The sequence below is a fragment of the Aulonocara sp. 'chitande type north' Nkhata Bay genome, linkage group LG19, assembly GCF_057382095.1.
Source record: "Aulonocara sp. 'chitande type north' Nkhata Bay isolate Kocher_YH1m ecotype deep benthic linkage group LG19, A_spYH_male_GT1.1, whole genome shotgun sequence".
Lineage (NCBI taxonomy): Eukaryota > Metazoa > Chordata > Actinopteri > Cichliformes > Cichlidae > Aulonocara > Aulonocara sp. 'chitande type north' Nkhata Bay.
This window is the reverse complement of record NC_141362.1, coordinates 31,230,263-31,257,159: the sequence shown is the minus strand read 5'-3', so window position 1 is coordinate 31,257,159 and position 26,897 is coordinate 31,230,263. Positions and strand designations below refer to the sequence as shown.

Below are 26,897 nucleotides of genomic sequence, written 5' to 3'. Positions count from 1 at the left end.
GACAAGCGCGCAGTTCCTTCCTCAGAGGCCTGAGAAACAGGAAGTGCTGCACATAAGGCATTATTGTGACGGAGAGGAAATGCAAGGTCCTCTAAAATAAGAGCTCCAATCTGGTGGTCAATGACAGGAGCCTGTCCTCCATGGCCCCTCGGAGACCTGTATATCCCCCCCCAACAAACTACAACCCCTCCACAACTTCACTGCTGATTGACGCAGATAAATATAGAGGAGAGCAAGCTCCAGTCACATTATATGGAATGAATCCTCTCTCGCTGTGGGATGGGATTTAAGAGCAGCAGCTCAAAGATAACATCACACAAATCGGTATTAAGATGATGCGATAACCCTTTTGTTCCTTGCTGAAACCTCGCGTACACAGACCGAGTAACGGGAGCGTTTCAGAGGGCTGAAAGAGGCATATGGGTACGATCCACCCTGTTGCAGGGTGGTTGCTACGAGAGAAGCAGGGCTTTGTGTCAGGCTGCCTCCCAGTTAATTAAAATCCTACATTATCTGTTTCATGCTTTCAATTAGAAAGCTTTGGAAAGGGCCCAAGCCTCTGCATGTAGATAACCATAGCAATAAGATGTGATTAATACTGGTGGGGGGCTTGCTCTGCAGAAATGCCCTGCTGTTGTGTCCATGGCTTGTTTTGATCTCTGGCAAAAATGGCTGCACAAAATCTGCAAGGCATGTCAAGCAGCAAATTAACAGGATAACATCATCTTTTTTCTGTTATTACAAAATATGGCAGGTGCTGACCACCTGTGATCAAAGCACGTCTAAAACAGCAGCAATGACTGAAGATAGAGAATCTGTATCCCTCTCTGTGTTCCTTCTGCACCAAGTCTAATGTTTTCCCCCCCTTTTATTATTATCAGTAATCAAAAGAAGTGTCAGCCAGCAATGTTTTTGCTCAATTAACAGCAGATCCATCAGTGCCTGTTTCTGCATTTCACAATCAATTAACTGCAACACAGGCTGTACAGGCAATCAATCACGCTAAGTTTAGCACATTAATGAGGTTGTGGAGTTGTCTGGGTGTACTTGGTGTTCCACCAGCCAAACCCATCATTTCTCGTCACACATGACATATTGTGACATGCTATCAGAGCATAATGTGTGCGATAAAAAGGGGGTCAACTACGACTTAAAACACAAGATGAAACATTTAGTTGTATTAAACAATAAGAACTCCTGTATATTTTTATTTTTCCAGAAGCATAAATGACAAATGTCAAACAAATCTTTGCAAAACAAAACAAACAAACAAAGAACATTTACTGCCACCTACTGGCCATGCTAAGGAATTACACAGTGGAAAAGAGTAAACATTTGTGATGACTACTTTAATATCTGAATGATTGGCTCAGTGAAGATGAGATAGGCTGGGGACTTAATGTAAATTCTTCTCCACTCAAACCACAAACATCTTTAGGTGGGTTACTTTCCGAGGCCAGGTTCTGACATTTTATTCTGGAAAGGAGTCGCTTTCACACTACACTGATGTTTGAAGTCCCCAGCACTTGGGGATCTGAGTGGGTGGTAAGTGGAGAAGGAAGCCTCTTCCTCTTCCTAAGAAAGGAAAAGTGCCGTTGGATGGCTGCTCTTTCCCAAAGAGCCTTCCTCTTCCCATGAGATCCATTCGTACTCCTGCATCCCCTCTGCTCATACCTGCTGACAGAGAACAGTTGATGGACTCTTTATTGGTGAGGTCTGACACAGTGGCAGGAGCAGGATCCCGAGCATCCACAGCAGGCCCACTGGTGACCCTCAAAGGGCTAGTTGCAGACTGGTTAACAAGAAGCTCCTGTGGTGATGGTGAAGGAGATTCTACACTTGCAGGTTCAGACACATCTGGATGGTTTTTCCTTTGGTCTTCTTCTACAGCAGGTGAGGCCTGGGATGAAGACTGAGGTTTGGGGCTAAAGCGAGCCAGCAGACCCTGCTCTGTGAGTGGATAGTGACTGGAAGCCCACTCGTGCCTCTCGCGACGCATTACCTCCAGCTGCCTCAGCTCTCTGGGCAACTCCAACACACTTTCCTGTGGATACAAACAGTTGATTGGGACGGTTACTGCTAACCTTTAAACTTCTGCAAACCTCACATGTCAATTAAATACTCAAAGCAGTTTAAATCTGTGCAATGCTTGAGTAAAGAAAACGCCAGATTTAAGACCTTTACAGACACACACAATTAGCCCGCTGTGATCTGTGGATGTTATATTTCAATCTGAAATCCTGCAACACATTAGAGCTGATAAAAGGAAAAGCAAAATGTTTATTTTTGGCATTCATTTTTAACTTTTTCACATAAAGTTATATTAGCTATATTAGCCATTTCGCATGCAACGCAGGGTACTGTAAGAACAATTGAATGAAAAGTGTTGACCATGACTTGTGGACTTACCAATAACTGGTAAGGACAACCTTACCACGCTGGTCTACAATAACATTTATTTAATGATGCATAAGTCTGCGTGAGTGCAGATCATTAATATGTAGACACAACCGAGAAGACTGCATTTATCTCATGTGCTTTTGTGAATTGCACAGCTTAAAAATCATCTGAGAATTGCATCATATCGCATAGACCCTGTTTCTTACCTCAGCTATCATCTCTTTCCTTATTATTCCCAATCTGGAAGAGAAATCTCTCTCAGACATCTTGTACAAGGGCAGAGGGCAGAATTGACACTTTAAAAGATGGATGTGGGTTCTATGTTTGAAAATTCTCCCAGTTGTATAGAACTCTATAGGAAAGCAGCCCTCGGATCTTGCTCTGTGAGCTCACCAAACACTTTACTGATGACTATATTGGCTCACTCACTACTTTCGAATCATGCTGAATAAAATATAAAATCCACTTTGTGAATTCTGAGCATTATTTAGCCACCGTTATCAGCAATCACTGAGACATCAAAGTGGCCACGTCCGTCTTATACACTTTCTAAGAGACAGGCCCATACTCTGTGTTTTACTGATGACGGAGGAAAGAACCAAACATACAAATGTGCAGTTACATCTCACTAGAATCAATGCCATACATTTTTACCAGATATGAAAATACTGTACATAACATGCAGAAATGTCTTTCTGTGTGTTACTGACGTGGGAGTGTGTGAATGAAGCAGTGAAGGATAACGTAAACCTGTCCCACGCGTGAATGACAGGAAGCTGTCACTTTAACAGACTGATGAAGCCAGCAGTGTTGACTAAATCATGCGCGTTTCTATCATGTTGCCCGACTTTTGACTGGAGCAAAAAACTGAAAAGGATTATTTCTTTGAAGACAGCTAATTGTTTCTTAATTACCCACCATGCCAACATACACCAGTTCATCGGGCTGGTAATGGCTGCTGCTGAGGTAGGAATCAACCAGAGCCATGTAGTCTCTCATGAGCGTGTCCAGCAGCACCAGTCTGAACGGCTGTAGGTGGATCACTGATAGAGCCATCACCTTCAGCAGGGGTAACGGACAAGGCCGCATGTGCCACATCTCGCTTTCTTCCTGTAAAAACATAAGCCTGTTATAGCACCAAATACCTATACAGCACAAGAAAAAAATACCCTGGATAGGTCTGTGTGGTGTACCTTAGTGAACTGTGACTTCATCTGAAGAGACAAAAGCTGGGAGGGGGGCACCCTCAGATGCAGACTTAACACCTCGTGGAGAGTACTGACTCTGTCAGGAAGGAAACCTCCCGTCTCTGAGTAGAAGCACATGACATCTGCCACCTAAAATATTTAAAGAAGACAAAAAAAATGATTTCAATCAAACAGACAAAACAGAGACACATAAAATGAAAAGAACAATATGGATAATTTAGAGAATAATCTAAAGATTAGCAATAATGTGCATACTGCGCATGTACCTGAGTGTCAAAGACATTTGCCAGCTTTACTCCAAACTGAGCGATCAGACATCCAGCAATGGCTCTGCAGTCATGGATGACCTATAACAAATATCAAACCAATATGCTACGGTAATCATAATCACTGCCATAATTTTAAGAGAGCTTCTAATGCAGTTATTTGTCACCTTTAAAATGTCCTTGCTCTCCAGGATCATAGCGAGGCCATTCTTAAAAGCCCGGGCTCCGAGTAACAGGACATCAAATAGGTATACTTTGTTTTTAGTGGCAATCTAGAAGAATTAGGTTTAAGTTATTTTCCTTTTTCTGTCCTCATGATGGAGAAGGAACAAAAAACCAAAAGACTGACGACCTTCTCACCTGCAGCCAACACAGTTGTCCATTCTTAAATACCTCAACTCCTTCTGCTCCCACACCGATCACGTGCTGTTTCTTGATGTGCATTATCTAACACATTTGGATACGGTACATGGGTCAAAGAAATCTGAGTCATTTAAACAGTAGAAAGCAAACATCAAATCAACTCACAGTAGGTCCGAACTTCTCATGAAACTCATCAACAACTACGTAGTTGATGTACTCTTCATCCTCCTCGTCATCATCTGCAAAAAGAAAAAGAAAAATCCTCTCAAAAGTGAGACGTTCAAAACAAATGTGTAGCTCAGGGTTGTCTAACTCACGTTACCTAGTGGGCCGGACAACCTTGTGTCAATGCGAACGGCACATGTAACCCCCGAGACGACTCAATATGAGCAAAAAAGGGTAATTTCAACACTACGTCAAATTCTTTCTGCACAATAAAGAAATGCTGTTGTAATAAAGGAAAATAATCCTGTCAGGACAGCTTTTTTGGCTTAATTTGTAAGAAACAAACAACTGTGTTTTCACAACTGCATAAAATTATAGAAAAGAATCTGGTACCAGATATTCCTTTAATTATAAAATTTAAAGTTTTCAATAATTTACTTTGATTTTTTTTTCTTTACCGTGGGTAGAAAACAAGCAAACATGTAGTTTAGGTGTTCATCTATTACTTAATTACTTTGGTGTAGTATAAATGACCATTAGCATACAGGCCTCCTTCATATTTTCCAAAGCTTTCCAAAGCCCATTCAGGACCCCGGGCCTTAGGTTTGACACCCCTGGTGTAACTGGTTCATCATTAGCTTTAGTGGAATAAATGAACTCACCCAATGTGCCTGTCTTCCTGTATGGCTGAAACTTTGCTACATCCAAGTGGTCCTCTGGTCTGTGATGGTGAATATTTCTGTGCACAGTTTTGTACATTGAAATTTATTACAAGCCAGGACAAAAGGCATTCTCACCAAAAGTGGCACCTCATGCATGTCTTACTTACTCACGGTCACCGTTCCCATCACTGCTAAATTCCACTGTTGAATTAATTATATAAAAAGTCAAGCCAGATATCAGAATGGACAATGAAAGAATACTGTACAGCTTGGTACAAACCTGTTCAGGTATTACTTTTCATGAGTGAACTCACCATTCAGAATCTCATGGCCAAAGAAAATGTTTGTTCCGGGAAACCTCCAGCCATCACTACTGACAACTGCAACAAACCAGAAACCCCAACTATCTTTCCAAGACACTAATATAAAGTATTTAGCAGTTTTACTCTCTTATATTACAGAAAGAATTCATAAATAAAGTACAACATTAATTAAAAACATCTAACCGTCCGCCAAAATCAAAGCTTTGTTGGGGTAAATACGTTTCACGACCCCGAAGAACGATGAAGTCTTGAGGATCAATTTGATTCTCGCTCCCTTGAAGTAAGTCAGTAGTTTTACATCATCCACAACCATTTTAAATCATGTACGAGCTGTTTCAAGCGAATAAAACAGTGTATTTGTTGATTTGGAGATATCCTTATCCCCAATCACCGGTTAGCGGCTAGGCTGTTAGCTGCTTGCGATTAGCGCGCTGGCCGGGAATGTTGCGTTCATGAGCTCGTCGTTACTTAATTGTTCGAGCGCCTTGACTCCATAAAAAAACATCACCAGATAAAAAACAACTAACACAGTTTTTAAAATTACATTTACGGCTATCGGAAACTTTGCGTAAAGCAACAAACCGATTTTTTTTTTAAATTTTATTTCTGACTGTAGGGACGCTCTCTGGGATTAAAAAATGTTTTTGTTTCCCATGACAAATGAAGGTAACTCCACAAGTCAGTTATGGGTCGTGCTTACGTATTTCCAACATTTTAAAACAAGGATGACAGAGTATTGAGGGCAACGAGTGCCAAAATTATTATTATAATTTTTTTTATTTAATTAAAATGGGAAATTATTAATTAATTTAATATATAAATAAATGATTACAATTATGTTATCATCATTTAAACCACTTGATAAATTATTTAGTACTCTATTTCCATTTTTTATTAATTAATGACCCATTTAATTCACTATTTAACAATTCAGTTGTTAAATTCACTCGTGACCCTCCATAATCACGAGTTCAGCTCAATTTTCGTCAAATGAGCATAAAAACCTCGACAAAAACAGCTGCTACAGAGGTTGGTGGTCAGACCCAAGTTCAATTAATCTCCCTGCTGAAGGGAAACTGTGATTTGAAGAAAAGAGCTTGCACAAAAAGTACTGTCTTCTCCTGGATGGTGATTGATGTATTTGTACAAAAGATGCTGAGGCTAATTTCCAGTACCTGCAAAAGGACATCATCCTCTCAGCTGGACAGCAGATGATTCAATATATCCACCAGGGGGTGTCCACAGCTCAACTATTGAGTTAACGGCTGCAGGTCCAAGGTATTTGACTCTTTCTTCCTTGAATGTGACACTCTGTGACATCATTTACACCAGTGACCACTGACTACCAGAATAGCAACATAGCCTACTTGATGTACTGTGTGACTGTCGGTGTCTTATTTTCTTTAATCATCAAATGTCATTTTCATGTTTCAAAATTTGCACATTCACTTGGAGTGCATGGCAATCAACAGATATACCTAAATTTATCACGTCTGAAACAGTGCAGCTTATCAAAGAAAAGTACCTGGCATGTGTTTAAAAGGCTACCATTTTCTTTCACATCAGGATCCTTTTTCTGTTTGTTTAAGGTTGGGTGGAGACTCAGAGAGCAGCAGTATTTTCAAGTAATAGAAAATTAGTGTGTGTGTGTGTGTGTGTGTGTGTGTGTGTGTGTGTGTGTGTTTTATCTCAAGCAGCACATTTCTACAAGTAGCACTGGGATAAGATGAGTGAGAAGTTTGCTTCAGAAGTGCACTTAGATGCATGGGGGCAAGTTGTAAAGGTATCACCAAGCAGTCCGATAACAGCAGAGACACAAAAAAGGGTGCAGATACACTATCTTATCACAAGCAGCCAGCTGGTCTTTACACATATTCTCATGACTTCACTCTGCATGAGCTCAAACTAACACATGAACCCAAGCTGCTGGTCATCTGTAGATGGCATGCATGTAGTCGTCTATTCAAAGGGAGGATATTCCGGTGTGCAGGAAGCAGAAAACCTTTTGACCTGAGTAATCCTGGGTGTGTGAGTGAGAACAATGGACCAGTGTGTTAATTTTCACATTTAAAATAGCCCAACTAACACACACATACACACACACACAGAAAAGTACAAATCAATTTTTTTTAAGATTATAGATAATTAGATTAAACCTGCACAGTTAAACTGAATACAGACAAATACATAATAACTGGATTTCAAAACCTTTTATACTCATACCTGTCGTCTGGCCAATGGGGGAGGCTCATGTGTTTAAATCCATTGATGTGGAGTTAATAGCGCTTTGATGCCAGTCGAATTCACTCAGTCAAGGGGCATGATTCACATTGCAAGTGACGTTGATAAACACGAAAAAATCTCTTGTCATGAACAAGCATTACAGAAGGAAACAATAATCATCCACTAAGATGTTTTTAAACTCCCCCTTTTCAGGTTCAGGCGTGCACCTTCCCCTCACAGCCATGCTGACTAAAGGGAACTACGTACAGGGAGTGGAGATAGGTTTCATGACAGAGATGCCTCAGCTTTTCTTACATCACAGTCTTCACAGATGTGTATGCATCCTTCTTTTATGGTGTTGTGAAAATTCAAATGCAAAGCTCCAGAGCTGATTTAGTATGATTTGGATGATCATTTGTTTATCTGTTTATGACAGGGGGTAGAACTAGAGGATCAAACTTCTCCAGGCTTTCTTCTTACCTTTAACTTGCCAGCTGGCCTGAGTGTAATTTAGAAACCAACTCAGGTACATCCATTTCTCACTTGAGGAAAAATATCTCAGAAATGGGCTTCAGTTTAAAATTAATGAGACTATTTTCAATTTAAAACGTTCAGATCTCATATAATCGTGGCCTCTGGAGTAAAATGTGAGCAGCCATAATCCCCATATCTACGTTTGGATGAAGGTGATAAGACTTCCTAAAGCTCCTGAAAGATTTCAGGAAACATCTTCTTTGGATCACCTACAGCACAATAACACAATCCCTGATTTAAGCTGTAGTGGTAATGGAACCTGCAACCTCTGTTATCTGTTAAAGGAAGATCCACCCTTTCCTGTTGTGCAGAATGAACAAACAACATCTTTTAGTAAACCAAAGGAAGAATCACATTACGCAGTGATTATCCAGAATGTACTCATATTAAAGGGATATTTTAACCTCTGGTTATGTGAATATAATGTGAATTGTTATGGAATAGCAGGAAAATGTGAAAATTAAAAAAATAAAAATAATATGTGATCAAGTTCTAAATCATTGTTAGAGTGCCAAAAGATAATAGGAACATGTGCTTTTCATTTTCTTGGATGGAATGACTTCAACGAGCCCCCCCCGCGCCGCTTCCGTGATTAAAATCTTCAAGTATAAATCTAGAGCACGACTTTTGACGCAAGTATAATGACTAGTGAAGCGCGGAGTCCACTCCGTGTGAGTGACAAGCCCGACAGCAGCAGCACGGCCGCCCACTCACAGACAGGCTGGGTGAATCTTAATTGTGTAACGTTCATTGACGAGTCAGCACAATGCTTGTGAGACCGCGGAGGCGCACCGAGCCCAGCAGAGCGATGTAATGCTCCCATCGAGGAGGACACAGATGGACAGCCTAGTTCAACCGCTCGTCGCCCAGTACCTCGCAATGGGATGTCAGTCAAAAGAAAACCAAAACGAAAGTATAACATCAGAGGAAAAGGGCAGAGACGAAGCGTAAGTCGGCTCATCTTTTTGTGCTTTTACTGAGGAGTTTCTGGTTGGTTTTCTCTGGTGAAAACGTGGGCACCTGATCGAAGGTATAGGAAGGTTAATCCTACTATCAGCTATTTGTTAATAGTAAATGTGGAATTTTGGCCAAAATGGTGTCAAAAACTGATGCTTTCCACTTGTTATTGCGCACAAGCGTGTTCAAGTTCACCCGCTTCTCTGCGGCCAGACCTGCTACGCTTGAAGCGCTTACATGCGTAAAACTGTTCCATTTGTAAGCTCTTTGCTCTGGTCACTCGAGAGTTTTATGTGGATGTCCGCAATCAGCCGGTATTTCCCCAAGTTAAAGGAAGGAAATGAGAACAATGAATAGCAAAACACACCACGGGGGTTTCTTAAGTGTAAATAACACCTTCGAGTTGTGTGACTGTGGGACAAATCCTTTCATGCGTGTGGGCTAATAACCCGTGCTCTCGTAAAATCATGGTTTAAGGAGTGTGCATGTACAGTCATACATGTTAATAGCAAAAGGAGAAAGGCACACTTTCACTGCAGTTAACCCTCCTGTACCTCCTCCGCCCTTCACTGTTCTTCTTGTGTTGGTGTTTCTCAAGGAGAGTGACTCAAGGATGCACCTCCAGGTCTAGAGTTTCTCCTCCAGGTCGGCCTCACAGGTTCCACAAACCTAGCCCGGCCCATACCCCGCCGAGTAAATCAGTAATGCCTCTGGGACACCTCACCAAGGGCGCAACCTGGGAGGAGCTCATCCAAGCCTGCCTGCAGTCTTTTGGTAAGTTAGCGCTGACCTTCTTGGCTGGTTTGTTTTACAAGGTGAAGTCCTGCAGTGAACAAAAGACTCCAGAGGGTGTTTGTGCTCTATGGTTGTGTAACAGGTTATGCAGTCCTTCGGATATCAGAAGACATTAAACCTTCAGGTTAAGCGAGATCACAGAATGTTGTAGCTTAAGGAGTCTGTTTTTCTCACCACTTTCTCTCACCAGCAACAAGTTTAGGCAGGCCTCTAAAGAAAGAAGGGAGTGCCTCGTGTTGGAAAGTAAAAAAGTGATTTCTTACCAAGGCTGACTTTATTTTTGTTTAGTGTAAGATTTCATGGTTTGAAGATAAAGTCTCTTGTCGGTCTGATTTTGTGCCTTAATGTTGAGGGACACGGTGTTTGAGGCTTGCTAATTTTTTAGAAATGCTTTTTGCTGCACTCTATTAATTGTGCATTAATATTTCACTGGCTGCATGATATATAGAGGGCGTACTTAAATGAAAGAACAGCACAGCAGTGATTGTGTAGGCTATAGTTGGATCAATCAAGCAGATATCATTGGCTTCATCGAGTTGTCTGGAGTGCTCTTTGAGTTATGGTGATTGCATCTCTGAAGAGACAAGCTTTCAAACTGCCGTTGCCTGGTTACGCAAATGCAGCAAGAGCAGTGGAGAAGTGTTACAATGGACTGCACATAAAATGACATCTCATAACTACATTCATCTGCAAAGATGCAGGTATTAATCACAGTCGGCTTCCCGTTGGCAGGATACAGAATCAGTGGGAGGGGTTTTAGCCCTATAGACCCCGTACGCTTGAAAGTTACACCCTCAGTGTGTGACAGTGTCTCTCTGTCAGGATAATGTGTTATGACTGGGGTTTTCCTTGCACAGCCTCTCCTGATAAAATGCATCACAGTTCTGGTCCTCTTGACTCACATCACAGGGGACCCCTAAGGTCCTCGAGTCCTGCCACCTTTTCAAATGTGAGAGTGCACGTAAGAGCTATTTGAAGGATTACCGGATGGCAGCTTCAAGCCTGGCTGAGCTGAAAGGTCAGATCCCTGAACGGTAGTCCTCAGATGCTGACCAACCTTTGAAATGCAGAGCACTGCGAGGTGTGGATCAATAGCTGTTGACATCATCTTTCTCCTTGGACCGCTCAGAACACACCCATATTTTTTTTTCTGTTTTTGTTCTTGCTTTCTTTTTTGTTTATTACAGTACTGCTTGCATTTAATTTGCCTTTTTTTTGCAAATTTGGCAAAATATTTATAAGCCAATAGAATAAGACGCGCTATATAAGTCAAGAAACAGTGGTGGGGTTTTTTGGCCTGATGGAAAGTCTCAATCTTCACAGCTGTGAAGAAAACAACACTTTGTTTATCGCATAAGAATATTTTTATTTTTGTATTTATTTACCCATCTACTCCCACATAAATGCGGGTGCAGATGTTTCAGTATTTATTTAATTTTAATGTTTTTGTTGCAATGTATCTACTGCTTGGACACTTCATTAACTAACATCAAATCCCAATTTGTAGCTATGTAACATTAATGGTTATTTAGCCATGACATTTAGCTTTTTTTAAAAATTCATTACAACTGGCTTTCTGTTAAAATGTGTTAATTTTGCTTGCTCATGACTTTACATAACTACATATTGCATACAGATCACAACATCTATTTCACATCTTTTGCTGTTAGATAACGGTTTAAGTTACTCTTTCATTTTTAAGCTGTTTATATTCAGAGAGCTTTAGCCTTTAGTTTATTTAACCACTTAAATCCACTTTTAATTCATCCTTTTCTATTTGTTTATATGCAGTTTTTTTTTTTTTACTTTACTTTCTCCATCTAAGTAGTTTTTTTTTGTTTATTTGTTTGCTTTTTTCCTGCTTGGGAATTACTGTTGTAAAGCACGAATGGAAACAGTGTTGTCGACACAGTTTCACAGAGTCCGAAATATTATGGAAGATTTTGCCCAGAGTACATAGAGATGGCAATCTGACTCGGGTTCTTCTAAAACAAAAGGACCGTCCAATCTGATAGCCTCTGTCAAAACAAGGAAACATGACGTGCATGTTTGGATCGGCCGATGAATGTCGAAGATAACCTTAAAAGTAGGCCACCGGCCGCATGCCCACTGCAGTGTTTATCATCATTCGCCGGGCAGCAGCTTTCCTAATGTTCCAGTCACTAACAGCCAGTCCGGAGGGGATTTCCTCCCACAATTAACCCTGCACAGGGAGGGTTAGTGGTTGGAAAGTTGTGAAAAAAGTATGGCGTAATTGTTTGCCTTATGGAGACTCACAGCCTCCTGCTGTGCTTTATTTTACAGTAGGTCTGACTCTGAGTGTTAGTAAGTTAAGAGAGTATTAACTGATAATTTGATTAAAGCAATCTTATTATATTTGTGTTTACCAGAAATGCCAAGAAGGAGTGGGAATTGTTCTGCATGCATATGTCTTAACTTTAACTGCACCAAATTTTTGCAACCTGTATCACATGTGTCATTTTATAAGCAGCCCTGTGTTTTTCTTGTGTCTTTTACTCTCTTAATGACTTGGAGGGTAAGGTCACTGACATTCGCTGGGTTTAGATGGCAGAGCCTGCGTGTTACAAACACAAACACACCAGATGCAGGATATGAGGGATGGATTAGTCAGCTGCGGCAGCAGTGGCAAGTTGCTTACAGATAACAAAGATTAGAAAACATGTTGCCATGGCGTCCAAGGTATTTCCAAGGTGATATTGTTTAAAAGTGGGTCCTCAGACGCCTGATATCCTTGATGGTGTAAAGACACTGGCAAAGCTTAAAGGGAAACAGCACGCAGCTTGAGACTTCGCAAATGTTGTTCTTAAGGTTTTCAGCCCATTTTCAGGGACCACAGGGGAAGAAAGACACAAATAGTCTAGAGCTGCTATTAAATTCACTTCCTTTTTACGTCAACCGCAAATTTACGGAACGATACAGTCATTTTTGAATTTGTGCTGAAGATGAGTGGTTTGTTTGAGTGTGTGGGAAAATCACTTTTTGTGCTCATCTTGTCCGATTTTAAGAGGTCATTGATAAGAAATTTGTCTTTCTTTTCGCGGTTTCGAGATGTCAGTCATAGCGTGGAGTCAGACGAGCATTATAAGGAAAGGTGGTCTGCATACAAAGAGAGGAAGTCAGATACATGCAAGGAAAAAGGAAGCCAAAAAAAAGGTAGTGAGACAGGCGAGCAGCAGAAGTAAACACAATCAGAGGAAAAGGTAAGCGTTCAACGGAAAGGTAATGGCACGAGAATGTGGGCATAAGTTTAAGCTAACTGTCTCTTGTAAAGTGATGAAAATGTCTATGCTGGATTTATGTAGTACAAAATAAATGAAGAAGGAGGAGGGTATTTCTTTAACATTATTGATGCATAGACCCTCATCCCACCAACATATCTAGCATGCAAGACTATTGGCTGGGGATAGGGTGGCCAAGCGTCTCATATTATTCTGGACTTTACAGCACCTTTATCTCTTGTTCAGCATGCTGACATAATGTCCCACATTTTGATTGGCTCCAGTTTGCGAAGTGAACAAATATTATAGGAAATGAGGGGCTTATGTATGTGTGCATCGCTGCTGAAACTCAAAGATACCACACAGAAAAGTAGCTGAAATAACAATTTGCAGTTTTAGCAGATGCTGCAAGAGAAAAAGCAGAAGACGCAAGAGCACAAAGACTGTTACGTGAGTCTATAAACACAAAGTTTCACTTGAGTAAAGTTGTGAAAACACTGAAATACAATATTTGGTCTTCACATTATATGAATGCAAAATCTATATAGCTTGCAAAATTTGTGTGTTTATTCTGTTAGTTCACAATATCAAAATTTCAAACTCCCCCCTCAGCTTGGCCTGCATTTCCCCACATAAATATACATTTTGATCCAGATTTATTTGCTGTAAGCAAGAAACATCATGGCAACATGTTATTCTGTTTGCCTTCAAAACATCATCAGCTATGCGATTAACTTTCTGTGAGAAAACTGTGTGATGGATCTGAAAACCACATTTGAGTTAAACATGATGCGAAACCAAAAGGGGGTTTATCTTAGTACTAGTAGCGGCTTCTGTATTTAAAAAATACACACATATACACACACACGTATATGTATGTATATGTATATATGTATGTATGTATGTGTGTGTGTGTGTACGGTGGCCCTGAGAGGCCAAACGGAGTGCATATATACCATCTTTGAGTCATTTGATATTCAAAACCCACCAGCCCCCCAAAAAAGCAACAAAAACCATGCCACAAACCCCCATCTGATCTCTGATAATCAAACAACAACAGCAACAAAAGCAGCTCTAATAGTACATTTTAATGTGATGTGCTCTGGTTGATTGTATTTGATGAAAGGCAGGCAGAAGAATTCTCACCATCAGAGCAGGTTTTATCTGAGAGGGTGGCGTGTGTTTTTGTAAACCTCCTCCTCTTTACAGCGGCGACGCCTAACTCGAGCACGTGTGCGTTCGTTTTCTTTTGCAGACGCAAACGGATGTGTAAACGGGAACGGCCACTTGCTGAACATCACCCTGACCATGCACCGTCACCTCATCTCCTCCGGTGATCTGCTGGACAAACTCGTCTTTTTATATCCTTTGTGGAGTGCATCATAAAAGCTTTGGGGGGGGGGGGGCTGCTGTCACAAGGCAGGGACGTGATTCAAACAAATCAGCGGCCAATTCTGGGCAGAAAATGTAGACCAAGATCAGACCACTTGTTCTGCCGTGTGCTGCTTTCATTTGGTTGTCAACAGCAACACGCTGTCAAGTTCATACTTGGCTCACAATGCAGCCTGTAGCTGTCAGTGTGTAAAATGTGATAGGAAAGTGGCAGTTCGTGTTTGCTCCTCCTGTCAGACATTTTAGATTTTGTACATCAGTTGCTTTCAGTGTGCAACTTTCCTCTATTCTGAGCTGGTGTATTCAATAGCGGGGAGTCTATTACCTTTCAGCATTTTGGTCTCTTTCAGAATGTTTGGTTCAGTGCTTTTTTATTTTCTCTGCTTCACACCAAAAAAAACCCCATGTTTTTTTAATTCCTTGTGACTTGTGGGGAGGATCTATAATCTCAGCTTTCATTCAGGAAACAGCAGTGGCATCACAAAGCCCCTCAGAGGAGCTTATCAGCCCCACGGTGAGAAAGCCTTGTGGTTTCAGGTGTTAATTACCTCTGCCTCTTTCACATACAAGTTCTCTCCAGCTATATATAAACACAGACCCTCCACTGCCTAAAGAGCCCCCCGCTCGCGCAGACCCACGTCAATGCACGCACGGCCGAATGGCCCTCTCTGCTATTTTTAACCCTCTCGTTCTGTGCCCGAGACCCAAAAGGATGCATCAAATAAATACAGTGTGTGGGTTAGGATCAGGGAAGAGGCACAGGGGGCCATTAACAGTCTTCATCACAGTCTGGCCTTGGAATTGCGTGGGCACTTCTTCTGCTCCTATGACGCAATTAGCCTTTTTATGTGCTTCACCGCAATCTCGTTCCTGCCAGCGCAGAGCTATACAGTCGGTTGGATATAAATTCACAGGGCGGTGTTTTTCTGAGCAACATGTGCTAAAAGGAAGGCAGAGTGACCTCCGTAATAAATAATAGCCTTTCGAGCTGACAGCACTGTTTAAACTGCCGCACGTTTAAAGATCCGTCGCAAAACAGTTTTTCTACAATATACGAGGCACCGATTCTGCGGTTTCTTTGTGCATTATGTTGTTCTCTTACCTCTGTAAGCCAGAATGATTCATTCCGTGATGCTCATCGGGAGTTTTGCTTCATGCAGTCGCCTCCTCCCACATTAACAAATGTCACCTGTGTTTGCCTTTTCAGTTTAGTTTTTTTTTTATTAATGACTTTGTTTGCTGGAAAGAAGTTGCACAGTCACATCAACCATATGTTCATTATTTACTCCAGAAAAAAATTGTCTAGAATAACTTGCTGGCAAGACAAGCAGCAGTGAATCCAAGCTTTAACTTTCATATTCATCAGGTTTATGCTCATGTCACTTGCTCCTTAACTGAAGTCCTCACGTTTAAAACGGCAGTAGACAGCGAGCAGCCAGCAGAGTGCCAGAGGATATGCTACCTCATCAGGTCAGTCCCACAAATACACCGACTCAGAGTTCAATTTGGCTTGTTTTTACATCTCATTCACACTGTTATCATTCTTTACTCTTACAGGCACTGGATCCAGGAATTCTGGATGATGTTCCGGTTGCACCACAGCTTGTCAGACAGCCTGGATGAGTTTCGGGATCTGATCCGAGAGCACGGACAGGAGCGACTTTGCTCTCTCCTAGAGACCAAATGGATGTAAGTGTTAATCTCCGGCCAGCTGGCCAACTGAGACATTAGGTCTACAGAACTCTCGGTTGCTTGTTGCAGTCATAAAAGTACTGAAATCAGTCACGATCAAGAATAGAGACTCTCACTATGAAGAACACAGACCCGTAGTAAGCATGCTAAATCTTCCATTTTTTATTGTTGTTGTTTTTTATCATTTAGGTTGCTGTGATGAAACTGGACTGCACAGTTTTAAGTTAAATACTCAGATTGATGCTGCAGCTAACTATAATTATATTTAGAGAATAATCTTCCAATTAATAATTAGTGATGCAAAGAGTTGTTTTATATATAATGTGAGAAATATCAGTTTCACGCATAGCACATGCTTTATTGTGTCTGATCAACAGCCCAATACTAAAGCAGCAACATTAATAAAAGTGGTAGATACTTACATTTGTTAAGCTAAAATCATTGAACTGTAGAATTAAAAGATTAAAACTCCAAACTGCACGTTTTGTAGCTGCACCATTTTTCTCTCCAGGAAGTGACCGCAAATAAATGTAATGAAACGCTCTGTGGGAGACTTCCATGAATCAACAAACAAAGAAATCCATTTGCAGCTTTTCAGTCTATGAAGTTTTGCTGCTACATAACCTTTCTTCTGATGCATTCACGTTTTGTTTCGTTGTGTACTCCAGAACCGAACGAGACTGGTCGTGGAAAGCCAGCCAGAAGATTAAAGCTAACAGCAGTAAAAAGAGGAAGGTGTCGCTCCTTTTTGACCACCTGGAGCCCATTGAGTTGGCCGAGCATCTCACCTACCTTGAATTTAAATCCTTCTGCAGAATATCAGTGAGTATAAACACACACCAACTTAAAAGAACAAGCGCACCTGTTTGTAGCTTATCATTAACACTTTGCTGTTTTGTTTTTGTTCTCTGTTTTTTTTTTTTAATTACATTTACTAAGAACCATTAAGTGTTTCCTCCTGACAGGAAATGCTTTGCAGTTTCCGTGCAGCGGTTTATGCTCCTGTCTCTGCTCTCTTTGCCAGTTTGTAGACTATCAGCATTACATCCGCAGCTGCTGCATGAAGGACATCCCCGTGATGGAGCGTTCCATTGCGCTGTGTAACGGTGTCTCCCAGTGGGTTCAGCTGATGGTGCTAAGCCGGCCAACCGCTCAGCTGAGAGCTGAGGTTTTCACTAAGTTTATCCACGTTGCACAGGTAGTGGTTAAATCAACCCCCACTTCCACTACACATATACTTTCTGTGCTTACATTTCCTCTTCGCTTAAATCTATGTGCGGTTGTTCCAGCACCTTATCTAACTAGTGTTAATATGACTTTTGTCTCACTCTGAAAGCCCCTCACATGTTAGTAATTGTGTAATGCATATTCAGAGAGCTTGTAGTGATTCTCAGGAGCTGTGCTGCAGGCTTTTAGGGTATCCAAATATCTTACCGATAGAAAAATATTATCTGAATGCAAGCTAATGAAGTCACCAAGTGGAACACTCTTAAACAATGAGGACTTTGTAGGAGAAGAAAAGCAGGAAATGACTCGTGAGTGTAGTCTCTGATCAGAGCTGGCTTGTTAAAACCACTCCAACGTGAAGCTGTGTGCAGCCTGCTGAGAAGTGATACACTGGCTTTGGGGAGCCGTTAGGCAGGCTTGTACTCTGGAGGACCTCTTGCAACACTAATGCACCAGTCTGCTGCTGCTCACTGCTGTCAACCTCGAAACCCACGGGTGTGGAAACGAATTTCACACCATAATGCTCCAGTGACAGCAAGAACTGGAGAATTTATAAAAAATAAGAGAGGGAAAAGCATTTCCAAAAAAAGAGCGAACCATCAGAGTGCAGTAAGAAAAAGCCAATGATCTAAGTGGCTTATGTAATGCCACTGTTGTGGATTATATAACCAAGGCTACCTGAAACAAGTTTAATTGCGCGTTTATAAGTGTGTGTGTGTGTGCGTGAATGGACTGACGTGTGTTTCTTGTGCGTGTCCGCCAGAGTCTGCACCTTATGCACAACTACAACACACTAATGGCGGTGGTGGGAGGCCTATGTCACAGCTCAATCTCCAGACTGAAAGACACCACGTCGCACGTACCGAGTGAAGTCACTAAGGTAAAGGGTAACTGGCAACGCGATGTCCAGTTCATTTAGAGTCAAGGATCAAAATACTGGAGAAAAATAACTGTAGCACAATGATAAAAATGATTTCATTCCCCAGGTACTGAACGAGATGACAGACCTGCTGTCCTCTTGCAGAAACTATGACAACTACAGACAAGCTTACAACAAGTGTACAGGTTTTAAAATCCCCATCCTGGGTGTCCACCTCAAAGACCTGATCTCAGTCAATGAGGCCATGTCGGATTATGTCGAGGACAACAAGGTGAACGTCCAGAAGCTCCAGGCCCTGTACAACCACATCAACGAGCTGATCCAACTCCAGCAGATCCCACCCAGGCTGGATGCCAACAAGGACCTGGTTCACCTGTTGACGGTAGCGAACTGCTCGCGGCGACTTTGGGTTCATTTGAAATTGTTATGCAGCTTCATGTGATTCAGCAAGTAGCGCTGAACACATACAAAGATGCAAATGAGTGCAGCATGTGGATTGTCTTTTTCTCGTGTGGGTGTGATTAGAGTCTATGATCTATGAGTGTGTGGGTGACAAGCTGAATGTGAATGAGAGTGAGTTCAGATTGCTGTATTGTTGTATTATCTGAGTGCAGTGTGCTAATCCTACTTGAATGACAGCATGCCCGTGAAGAGATAATAATTACCCCGCAACCTGAATTCACCTTCACCAAAACATGTTTCAAGGAGAAATCTAGAGACCTTTTTCTCATTCTGTTTACCTTCCATGCAGCAATAAGTGGCTTTTTAATGTCTTGCAGCTATCCTTGGATCTTTACTACTCTGAGGATGAGATTTATGAACTGTCGTATGCACGGGAACCCAAGAACTGCAAAGCACCTGTGAGTGATAGCAACAGACACGATTTAAGTAAACATTTGTTTACCAGCTGGAAAAATTCAGCATATCAACAAACTAATAGATTGTCTTGGAAAGCAGGATTATTCACTCTCTTTCTTTAGAGAGAGCAGCTGTTTATCTTGGCCTAATGCAAAGAGACAGAAACAGCAAGCCTTTCACCTCTTTGGGACCTGAGATTGGTTAAGCAAAAGTGTAATGATGCTTAACGGAAGCAAAGGCTTATTTGCTTTCTCTCAGAGATGAGAATATAGATTTCACTGTCTCTTGTGTGTGCTAAAAATGAAGCAATTACTTAGTCTGAAGACTGAAAATAAGAAAGTGCCTAGCCTGACATCCGTGCAACATTGTTGAAAGTGAATTTTTATGCTTTTGTTAAACTGACTAACTTAAGCGCAGTAATTAGCCTGTAATGTCTTGGTTGTTTCACCCATGCACTCAGAAAAAGAGTCTGTGCCCTCATAATCGTACCTACGTAACAGATTTAAATGGAATTAAATTGCTTAAAGTTGTCGTCATTTGGGCCTTATTTTATGGAGTGTATGATAACTGAAACTCCTTTGGTCAGATGTTATTTTGCATATCTCCTGAGACTTAGTTTTCTTTTTTTTTAATCAGCCAGCCACACCTTCTAGACCTCCCGTGTTTGTGGACTGGGCATCAGGAGTGGCTCCTAAACCCGATCCTCGAACCATCAGCAAACACGTGCAAAGAATGGTTGATGTAAGCACTTCCCTTTTTCAAGCCTCCACAGTTTTCAAGCCTCCTTATTTCAACTATTCTCTTGCATGATGCCATCCTGACAGCCTGCCTTCCCCGCTATTGTTCGCTAACAACTGAGCAACAATGCTTTTTATTTGTTGTCATTCGCAGTCCGTGTTCAAGAACTACGACCACGACGAGAACGGCTTCATTAATCAGGAGGACTTTGAGAAAATCGCTGCTAGCTTTCCGTTTTCCTTCTGTGTCATGGACAAAGAGAAGTGAGTCTCTTGACAGGTCATGTATTCGCTCAGAGGCTATTTATGACTTCAGGGGAGAGGAAGCAAAAGTGGCATTTGTAGATGTGTAGTGGCGAGTTTAGCAACCGGAAACATAAAATAGCTGCGGAATTAACCATAAAGCTGCCGCTAAATGTGTACATGAAAACCAGCACAACTGATAGGCAACCGGTGCTGTAAAAAACGTTGTCACTAAGTGGTATATGTTTTTTTTACAACCACTGGGCAGATGAGTGGGTGTAGCCATCTATAAATATGGAGAGACATTAATGAAAAATTTTTAAAAAACCTACAAAAATAACATGTAAATTATTACTATTAATAGATTTTTAGTATATCAGGCTCTTTTGCAATCATCCTGTATCACAGCTCTGTTTCCTCTTTTAAACATCAGCTTACAATATATGTGTTGTGGTTTTTTCAGGGAAGGCCAAGTCAGCAGAGAGGAGATCACAGCTTATTTTATGCGGGCCAGTGTCATCTGCTCCAAGCTGGGCCTTGGCTTTGTCCACAACTTCCAGGAGACCACTTACATGAAACCCACCTTTTGTGACAACTGCTCAGGATTTGTAAGGAAACACAAACCTCCTTGGTGCTGTTTTCTAAAAAAAATGTCATTTGGGTTTTGCTCTTTTATGTTTAGTCACATAAATGTTGTTCTCTCTCTTTTCTCTCACAGTTATGGGGTGTCATCAAGCAAGGCTACAGATGCAAAGGTGAATATGGTGATCTCACTCGTGTAACTTTGGTATCTCTGGCCAAATGTCAGTTAACTCAAATACTTGGAGAGGTACACTCTGTCTTGTGGGGAGCAGGTGAAATGGAGTGTGGTTTTTCGTTGCGTTGCATGTTGCTAGTTGAACCTTGCAGCACATGACAGAAAGAGACTGCACTGAGAACCACAATTTTCTTCCCCCTCCCCCGTCCTTCTAAAGATCTGAGAACTATTTGTTTGCTTGACAGTAAGCATGCAAAAACAAGAGTCTGAGAGTTGCATTTGCAGAACAGATAGTGTTCAAAGAGAAGTGAGAAGTCAGTTTATTGAAGCTAGATCAACTTCGGTTCCTGTTGTGACATGTCGTGCATTCTTTTGGGCCTGCACAGACTGCGGGATGAACTGCCACAAGCTGTGCAAGGACCAGGTGGCGTTTGAGTGCAAGAAGAACACCAAAGTGACCAACGCCACTGACAGTCCGACCCCGAGCTCCACGCCGGTCACCACAGGCACTTCAGAGGGTGGGTTGTGTTGATGGGGTACACCCGCATTCAGTACTGTTAATCACGCCATGCTTTTCTTGCACATGTTACCGCACAATCTCACCTCAAATATGTAGACAATAACAAATACCCGGCATGGAGTAATCACTAATTTTCTGTATCATGTGCCATCTTCTGGCGGAAAGTTTTTAAGCCACTTGTTCATTGGTGAGACAGTTTTTGTTTCCTGTAATCACTGCCTCCGACACTGCACAGAAAATAAAGTTGTTTTTTTCTCATCTGTGCCAAAAAGAGTTTGCAATAGCTGTAAGAAAAAACAATTCTTGAACGCAAGGTCAGGTCTGCTGTGAGGGTGATTTCCCTCCATCTATCGCTAGGAACAGTTTCACTTACAGTAAAACTCAAGCTGCCCACCGGCTTTAAAAATGCTTCTATATTTGGAGCAGAAAAACTTTCGTTTTTGCTTATTATAGGCTGACTAACTAAGAGACTCAGGCTCTTTCAAAATGAGTCTTTCTGACGTACTGTTTTGTCATATGGTGTGATAACTGATCTGAGCCATTTTCTTTAAGGATCACTGATTGCTCTTTAGGCATAAAAGTTACTTTAAAGAGGAGCTTTTTAGTTAATAACATGAAATAAAAGAAACCAAAGAATGTTTTAAACTATGAGGGTAATCAAAGTTACATTTCAAAATATGTCCAAATCTACTACAATTATTTATAATATTACGAGGATGAAGATCCATTTTACTGTAGTTCAAATGGTAAATGGGCGATCTTCTACTCGCACACTCAAAGCACTTTGTAAAACATGCCTCATTCAACTATTCACACCCATTCATTCTACGCCTTTTCTAGTGCTTTATATCTAGCATTTACATCCATTCACATGCATTCACATTCTAAAGAACGCATCTTAGAGCAACTTGGGGTTCAGGATCGTATTCAGGGATACTTTGGTATGCAGACTGGAGCAGCCAGAGATCAAACCTCCAACCTTCCAATTAGTAGATGACCTGCTCTACCTCCTGAGCTACAGCCACCACATAATTGGTAATATACACTCTCTGGCCACTTTATAAGGTACACTAGCAGTTCCCACTAGTGGTTTGGCCTTTTTATTGCATAGATTCAACTAGGTGCTAGAAACATTGCTCAGAGGTTTAGGTCCATTATTTGCATGATAGTGTCACACAGCTGCTGCAGATGTGTCGGTTTCATATACATCATGCAAAGCTCCCGTTGAGCCACATTGCAGTAGGGGCTTTATGGGACCTTAGGGCAGCAGAAGACCGCTCCTTTTATGCCCATCTGCTTGTATTTGTATGCAGAAGAGCACGTGTTTTGCATTTAAAACATATTTGTGATAAGTGAACAGGTGTGCCTAGTAACGTGGCAAGTGAGACAAATCTCTGTTTAATATTGTGAACAAGACAGTGTCTGGAACAATGAATACCAATATTAAAGTCAATACGTGGTCTAAAAGTACGTTTAGAGTCAGTGCAATGTAAATATTTTTCTGCTTTCTGAAGGGGAAAATATTCAGGCTATGGCAAAAGATTTTAGTTAAAGGTTTGTCTTTACGCTAAAGAGCATAGAGTAAGTTTTTTTGATCTACAAAGCAATAATTTGTTAGCTGAGAACCAGGTTTGAAGAGTTTTAAAGTCAAAGTGCAGAACTGTTGAGGTTGTAAAACAGAGGTCTTTGATGTATAGACAATAGTGTCATCTGCGTAAAGTTGCGTAGAGTAATTAGTTGAATAGAATACAAAAAGAAGTGGTGCTAGGATAGAAACTAGCAGCACCCCTTGCTGCTGAGTAATCAGATCCGATTTGCACCCACTTAAAAACTGCATGCTGCTTTCTGTTGCACAAATAGGACTTAAACCACATCAATGCCTGTTGGGAAAGAACAATAGCATGGAGATTGTCAGTGAGAAGATGCTGATGAACCAAGTCAAACGCATTGGTAAGCTTTGTAAGACAACCGTGATCAGCAAAAAGGAATCATTAGACAATTTTAGCCCTTTCATTTTAGTTGCATCATATTTCATACATGAGCTTTTGAGATCTCTACATCATCAACGTGATTTTTATTTTTGTTTTTTTGAAAAATGTGTTGTATACAATCAGACACAAGCAGTGCTACTGTGAGCAATAAATTGCACAAAAATGTTGGATGTAGCTCATGGTTCAGGTTTTACAGGGCTATGAGAACAATAGCTATTTCCGTCTGTTAATGTGCATTTTGAAATGAACAGAAATAATTACTAAGCGTGTCCCTCTGCCCAGGTTCAGAAGAATGTCCTTTCCCCTACCCTCCGGATGACAGGAGAGACTGGAGCCCGGACTCCCCAGTCACTTCCAGTTCGAGGCCTAGGAGAGTCCATAGCCATACCCAGACAGATGGACCTGAAGTATCGCCCACCTCAGCTTCTCTCTTAGTCCCAGCAACACCCACCCTCACCTCATGTCCCAGCCCAATACCCCAAAGAAAACAGCGATACTGTGCCAAATGGGAAAACAGAGCTTCTGTTGTGCAAAAGCCTAAAGAGCCAGAGGAGGAGAGCAAACCTACCTACGAAACTCTGGAACTGGTGAGTATCACACTATGAATTATACTCTACTTTTATGCACCATATCGCCCACTTGTTATTTTAATATAAGGTTTCTTTAACAGGAGAACCAGAAGCTCCGTAAAGCTAATGAGACACTACGTAAGAAACTAAAAGAGACAGAGCGGGAGGTGGAGATACTAAAGACATTGCTGAAGAGGCACGCTCTCCACCCAGTGGAGGAGGACTCCTCCTCTTAGACTTATACATACACTGATGCTTCAGCAAGGGGACTGGTGCTGCCTCCGTGTGGCAGCAGGTATGAATCCTGATTTGATCATGAACAGTGCAAGTATTTATCAGTATAATGAGATGAAGATAACATGATATAAAGGAGAATACGCTGCACAAGTTGTTTTTATCAAGGAAGGAAAATCTGTGTGTCACCAATAATAAGGTTAAGGAATTTCTTTAAAGGTGGCGGATTTTTTAAAGCTAAATACGGTGCAATTTAACAACTTGTTGTTGTTTTTTAAATGCACATTTATCCAAATTACTTTTTAGTGGGAAGATGGTTTTAAAAAAGGCTTTTTTAAATTGCAAATCTGAAGTAAACAGGACAAGCCCCTTTAATGTTTTCAGCAGCTTAGAAAGGTGACAATCAGTAGCTTGAGCATTACTTAATTTATTTAGCTAGTGTGCAAACACAAGGCATCATTGAATGAAGGAATGCAGTATTTTTAGAGGGGGAAAAGGCATTTGCAGAATGTGTTTGATCAATTCTTGATCAGTTAATGAGCTTAGCTATTTATGTTAAACATAAAATGGAAATCAAAGGCTGCAGTAAAATGTGTGAGCAGCGGAAAAGGTCATCAAAAAGTGCATGTCGTTACTAGCAATGACAGGAACCCACTGAGCTTAGAGCAGCAGAATGAAAGTTGTACAGATTGCTTTATATTGTTTTCACTGCTCATTTCAATGCACAACATGCTTCTGTCAATATTTATTGTGTGAAACACTACACACTTCATAAGAACAGTGAGATATCGGAACATTTTGTACAGTATAGTGGTACTTTCATGGAGTTATTTATGCTTATGTTGGCTTCATATTGATACTTAAAAAATGGCTGGTGCAGCCATGCTATTTTGATGTAGTGTGGCCCATCGTGTGAGTGTTGTACTGTGAGCTGAGATATGTGTTTGTGATGTACATGTAATGTATTGTAAATACAACGTATACACTGTGCCGTTGTACTCATGTCGAGGTTCATCCTATTTCTCAGTATTGTTCTCTTATTGTTCTAATAAATAATTCATATTCTATAGTAAACATTTTCCTGTGTTACTCAGTGTGACCACCGGGAGTCACCAAAGCATCACCATAAGAAGGTTTTCAGATTCATTTTAGTGATTGCTGGTTTTCAGTTTCTAAACATAGAGGTATATTCTGTGAATGCTCGAGTTAGCTGTTGTATGTCTATTTCTAAGAATGTGCCCTGCAAATAATATGAGTGGTAGTTAACTTCAATAACATCCTTTTTAATGCTAGGTTTAAAATATATCGTTTTTAACAACATCCACTACTAGTTAAAATAAGTAGCACATCTCCAACACATTGTTTTGCAAGAATCCACAGACTTGTGCTGAAACAAACCGTTAAAGACAGCATGTATCACCCCGTCTGCCAACTGTGCCAATCTGGCCTGTCCCTAGAGCTTTGCTGCAGGTAATGAGTCTGACTCCACAGTACATGTTGGCCAGTAGATAATGAGAGGGCAACTGTCTGCTGTTGCAGGAGGAAGGACTCAAACCTAATAATTCTCTTTTTTTGTCACTGCTCACTGCAAACAGCAGGTGATTTATACACTACTATATTCCCGGTGCTGTGATTCAGCATGTCTATATTTCTATAGCTGTATTTCATCAGATAAGAAGGCAGCTATCTGAAAGTATAAAGCATTTCCACATATATTGCATCTGTATTGTTGCCTGGACCAGGATAGCTTCTTAGGCACAGCAGCAGTTCCCAAGCCTAGCCTTGTGGTAACAGCTAATTTACTTTTATTTGAATGTGACATCCAGCTGCTGGGGAGTAGCTCCTCGAGTCTACCACGCTCCATGCACACTAATGCTGAATAATTTCCAATACCATGGCTGGCTGAGAGAAAGTGACAGAAAGAACACGTGTTAAACTTGAGAGAAAATGTCATCTCAAAGGCTGCTTTTTTTCAATCAAGGCTGTGATAAAAGCTTGAGAGGAGAAATGTCTTTGCCCCGGTGTGCTAAAGTAGTCGTCAAAAAGATAAATATATCAGACACAAATCCATTTACAAACCCAACAGAGACTGTAAACATAACACATTGTGGTGCATTTAAGTCTGAAAGAGACCACAAGACACATGTAGGCTAAGTGATACAGAGTATGACTTCCTTCTACGTACACTAAGATCAAAATATGACCAACCAATTAAAGCAGGCAGACTGAAATGATTTATCACCCAGACATCAGTTGTCACTAGGTGTGAATGTGAGTGCGAATGGTTGTCTGTCCCTGTGTGTTGGCCCTGCGACAGACTGGCGACCTGTCCAGGGTGTACCCCGCCTCTCGCCCTATGACAGCTGGGATAGGCTCCAGCGCCCCCCGCGTCCCTGGAAAGGATAAGCGGAAGCGAATGGATGGGACATCAGTTGCTGTGTACTTGGGGGAATTGGGCCATTGTGAGATATCCATAAGTTAACTTAATGTGCTAAGTCTAATGAACACACTCTCTAAAACTAATCAGACAAAGATGTGAGCAGACCATTTTATGTCCCCCCTGACAGCATGCAGAAAACACATCGGGAGCACACACAGGGGACTTTCCTTTCAAACACGAACAAGCGCCACCGCCGCAGTGCCTGTAGGATACAGGAACACC

The 26,897-nt window shown here is 41.2% G+C and overlaps 2 protein-coding genes across 2 annotated transcripts; one reads left to right on the top strand and one right to left on the bottom strand.

Moving 5' to 3' along the window:
* Positions 1-1,170: 1,170 nt before the first annotated feature.
* Positions 1,171-5,851, bottom strand: exd1 (exonuclease 3'-5' domain containing 1). Its single transcript, XM_086275667.1, has 11 exons — positions 5,571-5,851; positions 5,379-5,444; positions 5,232-5,265; positions 5,065-5,141; positions 4,403-4,476; positions 4,235-4,321; positions 4,042-4,146; positions 3,875-3,955; positions 3,594-3,737; positions 3,319-3,510; positions 1,171-2,044 (listed from the first exon to the last, which is right to left on the bottom strand). The coding sequence occupies exons 1-11, from the start codon at positions 5,698-5,700 to the stop codon at positions 1,499-1,501; spliced, it is 1,536 nt and encodes a 511-aa protein (XP_086131793.1). The 5' UTR covers positions 5,701-5,851; the 3' UTR covers positions 1,171-1,498.
* A 2,951-nt stretch (positions 5,852-8,802) lies between these two features.
* LOC147307411 (RAS guanyl-releasing protein 1-like) lies at positions 8,803-25,303 on the top strand. Its single transcript, XM_086274810.1, has 17 exons — positions 8,803-9,091; positions 9,700-9,875; positions 14,391-14,496; positions 15,935-15,997; positions 16,085-16,216; positions 16,888-17,041; positions 17,244-17,417; positions 18,210-18,326; positions 18,433-18,708; positions 19,106-19,186; positions 19,821-19,925; positions 20,076-20,185; positions 20,628-20,772; positions 20,883-20,919; positions 21,308-21,439; positions 23,715-24,019; positions 24,103-25,303. Exons 1-17 carry the CDS (start codon positions 8,958-8,960, stop codon positions 24,235-24,237), a joined length of 2,382 nt encoding a protein of 793 aa, XP_086130936.1. The 5' UTR covers positions 8,803-8,957; the 3' UTR covers positions 24,238-25,303.
* Positions 25,304-26,897: the final 1,594 nt, after the last annotated feature.

Excerpts from the sequence above, each read along its gene's own strand:
- exd1 (XM_086275667.1), bottom strand. The coding sequence starts at position 5,700 with ATGGTTGTGGATGATGTAAAACTACTGACTTACTTCAAGGGAGCGAGA. Across the intron at positions 4,322-4,402 it reads ATGAGAAGTTCGGACCTACT|ATAATGCACATCAAGAAACA; the intron begins GTGAGTTGATTT and ends CAAATGTGTTAG. Across the intron at positions 3,511-3,593 it reads TGAAGTCACAGTTCACTAAG|GAAGAAAGCGAGATGTGGCA; the intron begins GTACACCACACA and ends ATGTTTTTACAG.
- LOC147307411 (XM_086274810.1), top strand. The coding sequence starts at position 8,958 with ATGCTCCCATCGAGGAGGACACAGATGGACAGCCTAGTTCAACCGCTC. Across the intron at positions 17,042-17,243 it reads AATCCTTCTGCAGAATATCA|TTTGTAGACTATCAGCATTA; the intron begins GTGAGTATAAAC and ends TCTCTTTGCCAG. Across the intron at positions 20,186-20,627 it reads TGTGTCATGGACAAAGAGAA|GGAAGGCCAAGTCAGCAGAG; the intron begins GTGAGTCTCTTG and ends TGGTTTTTTCAG.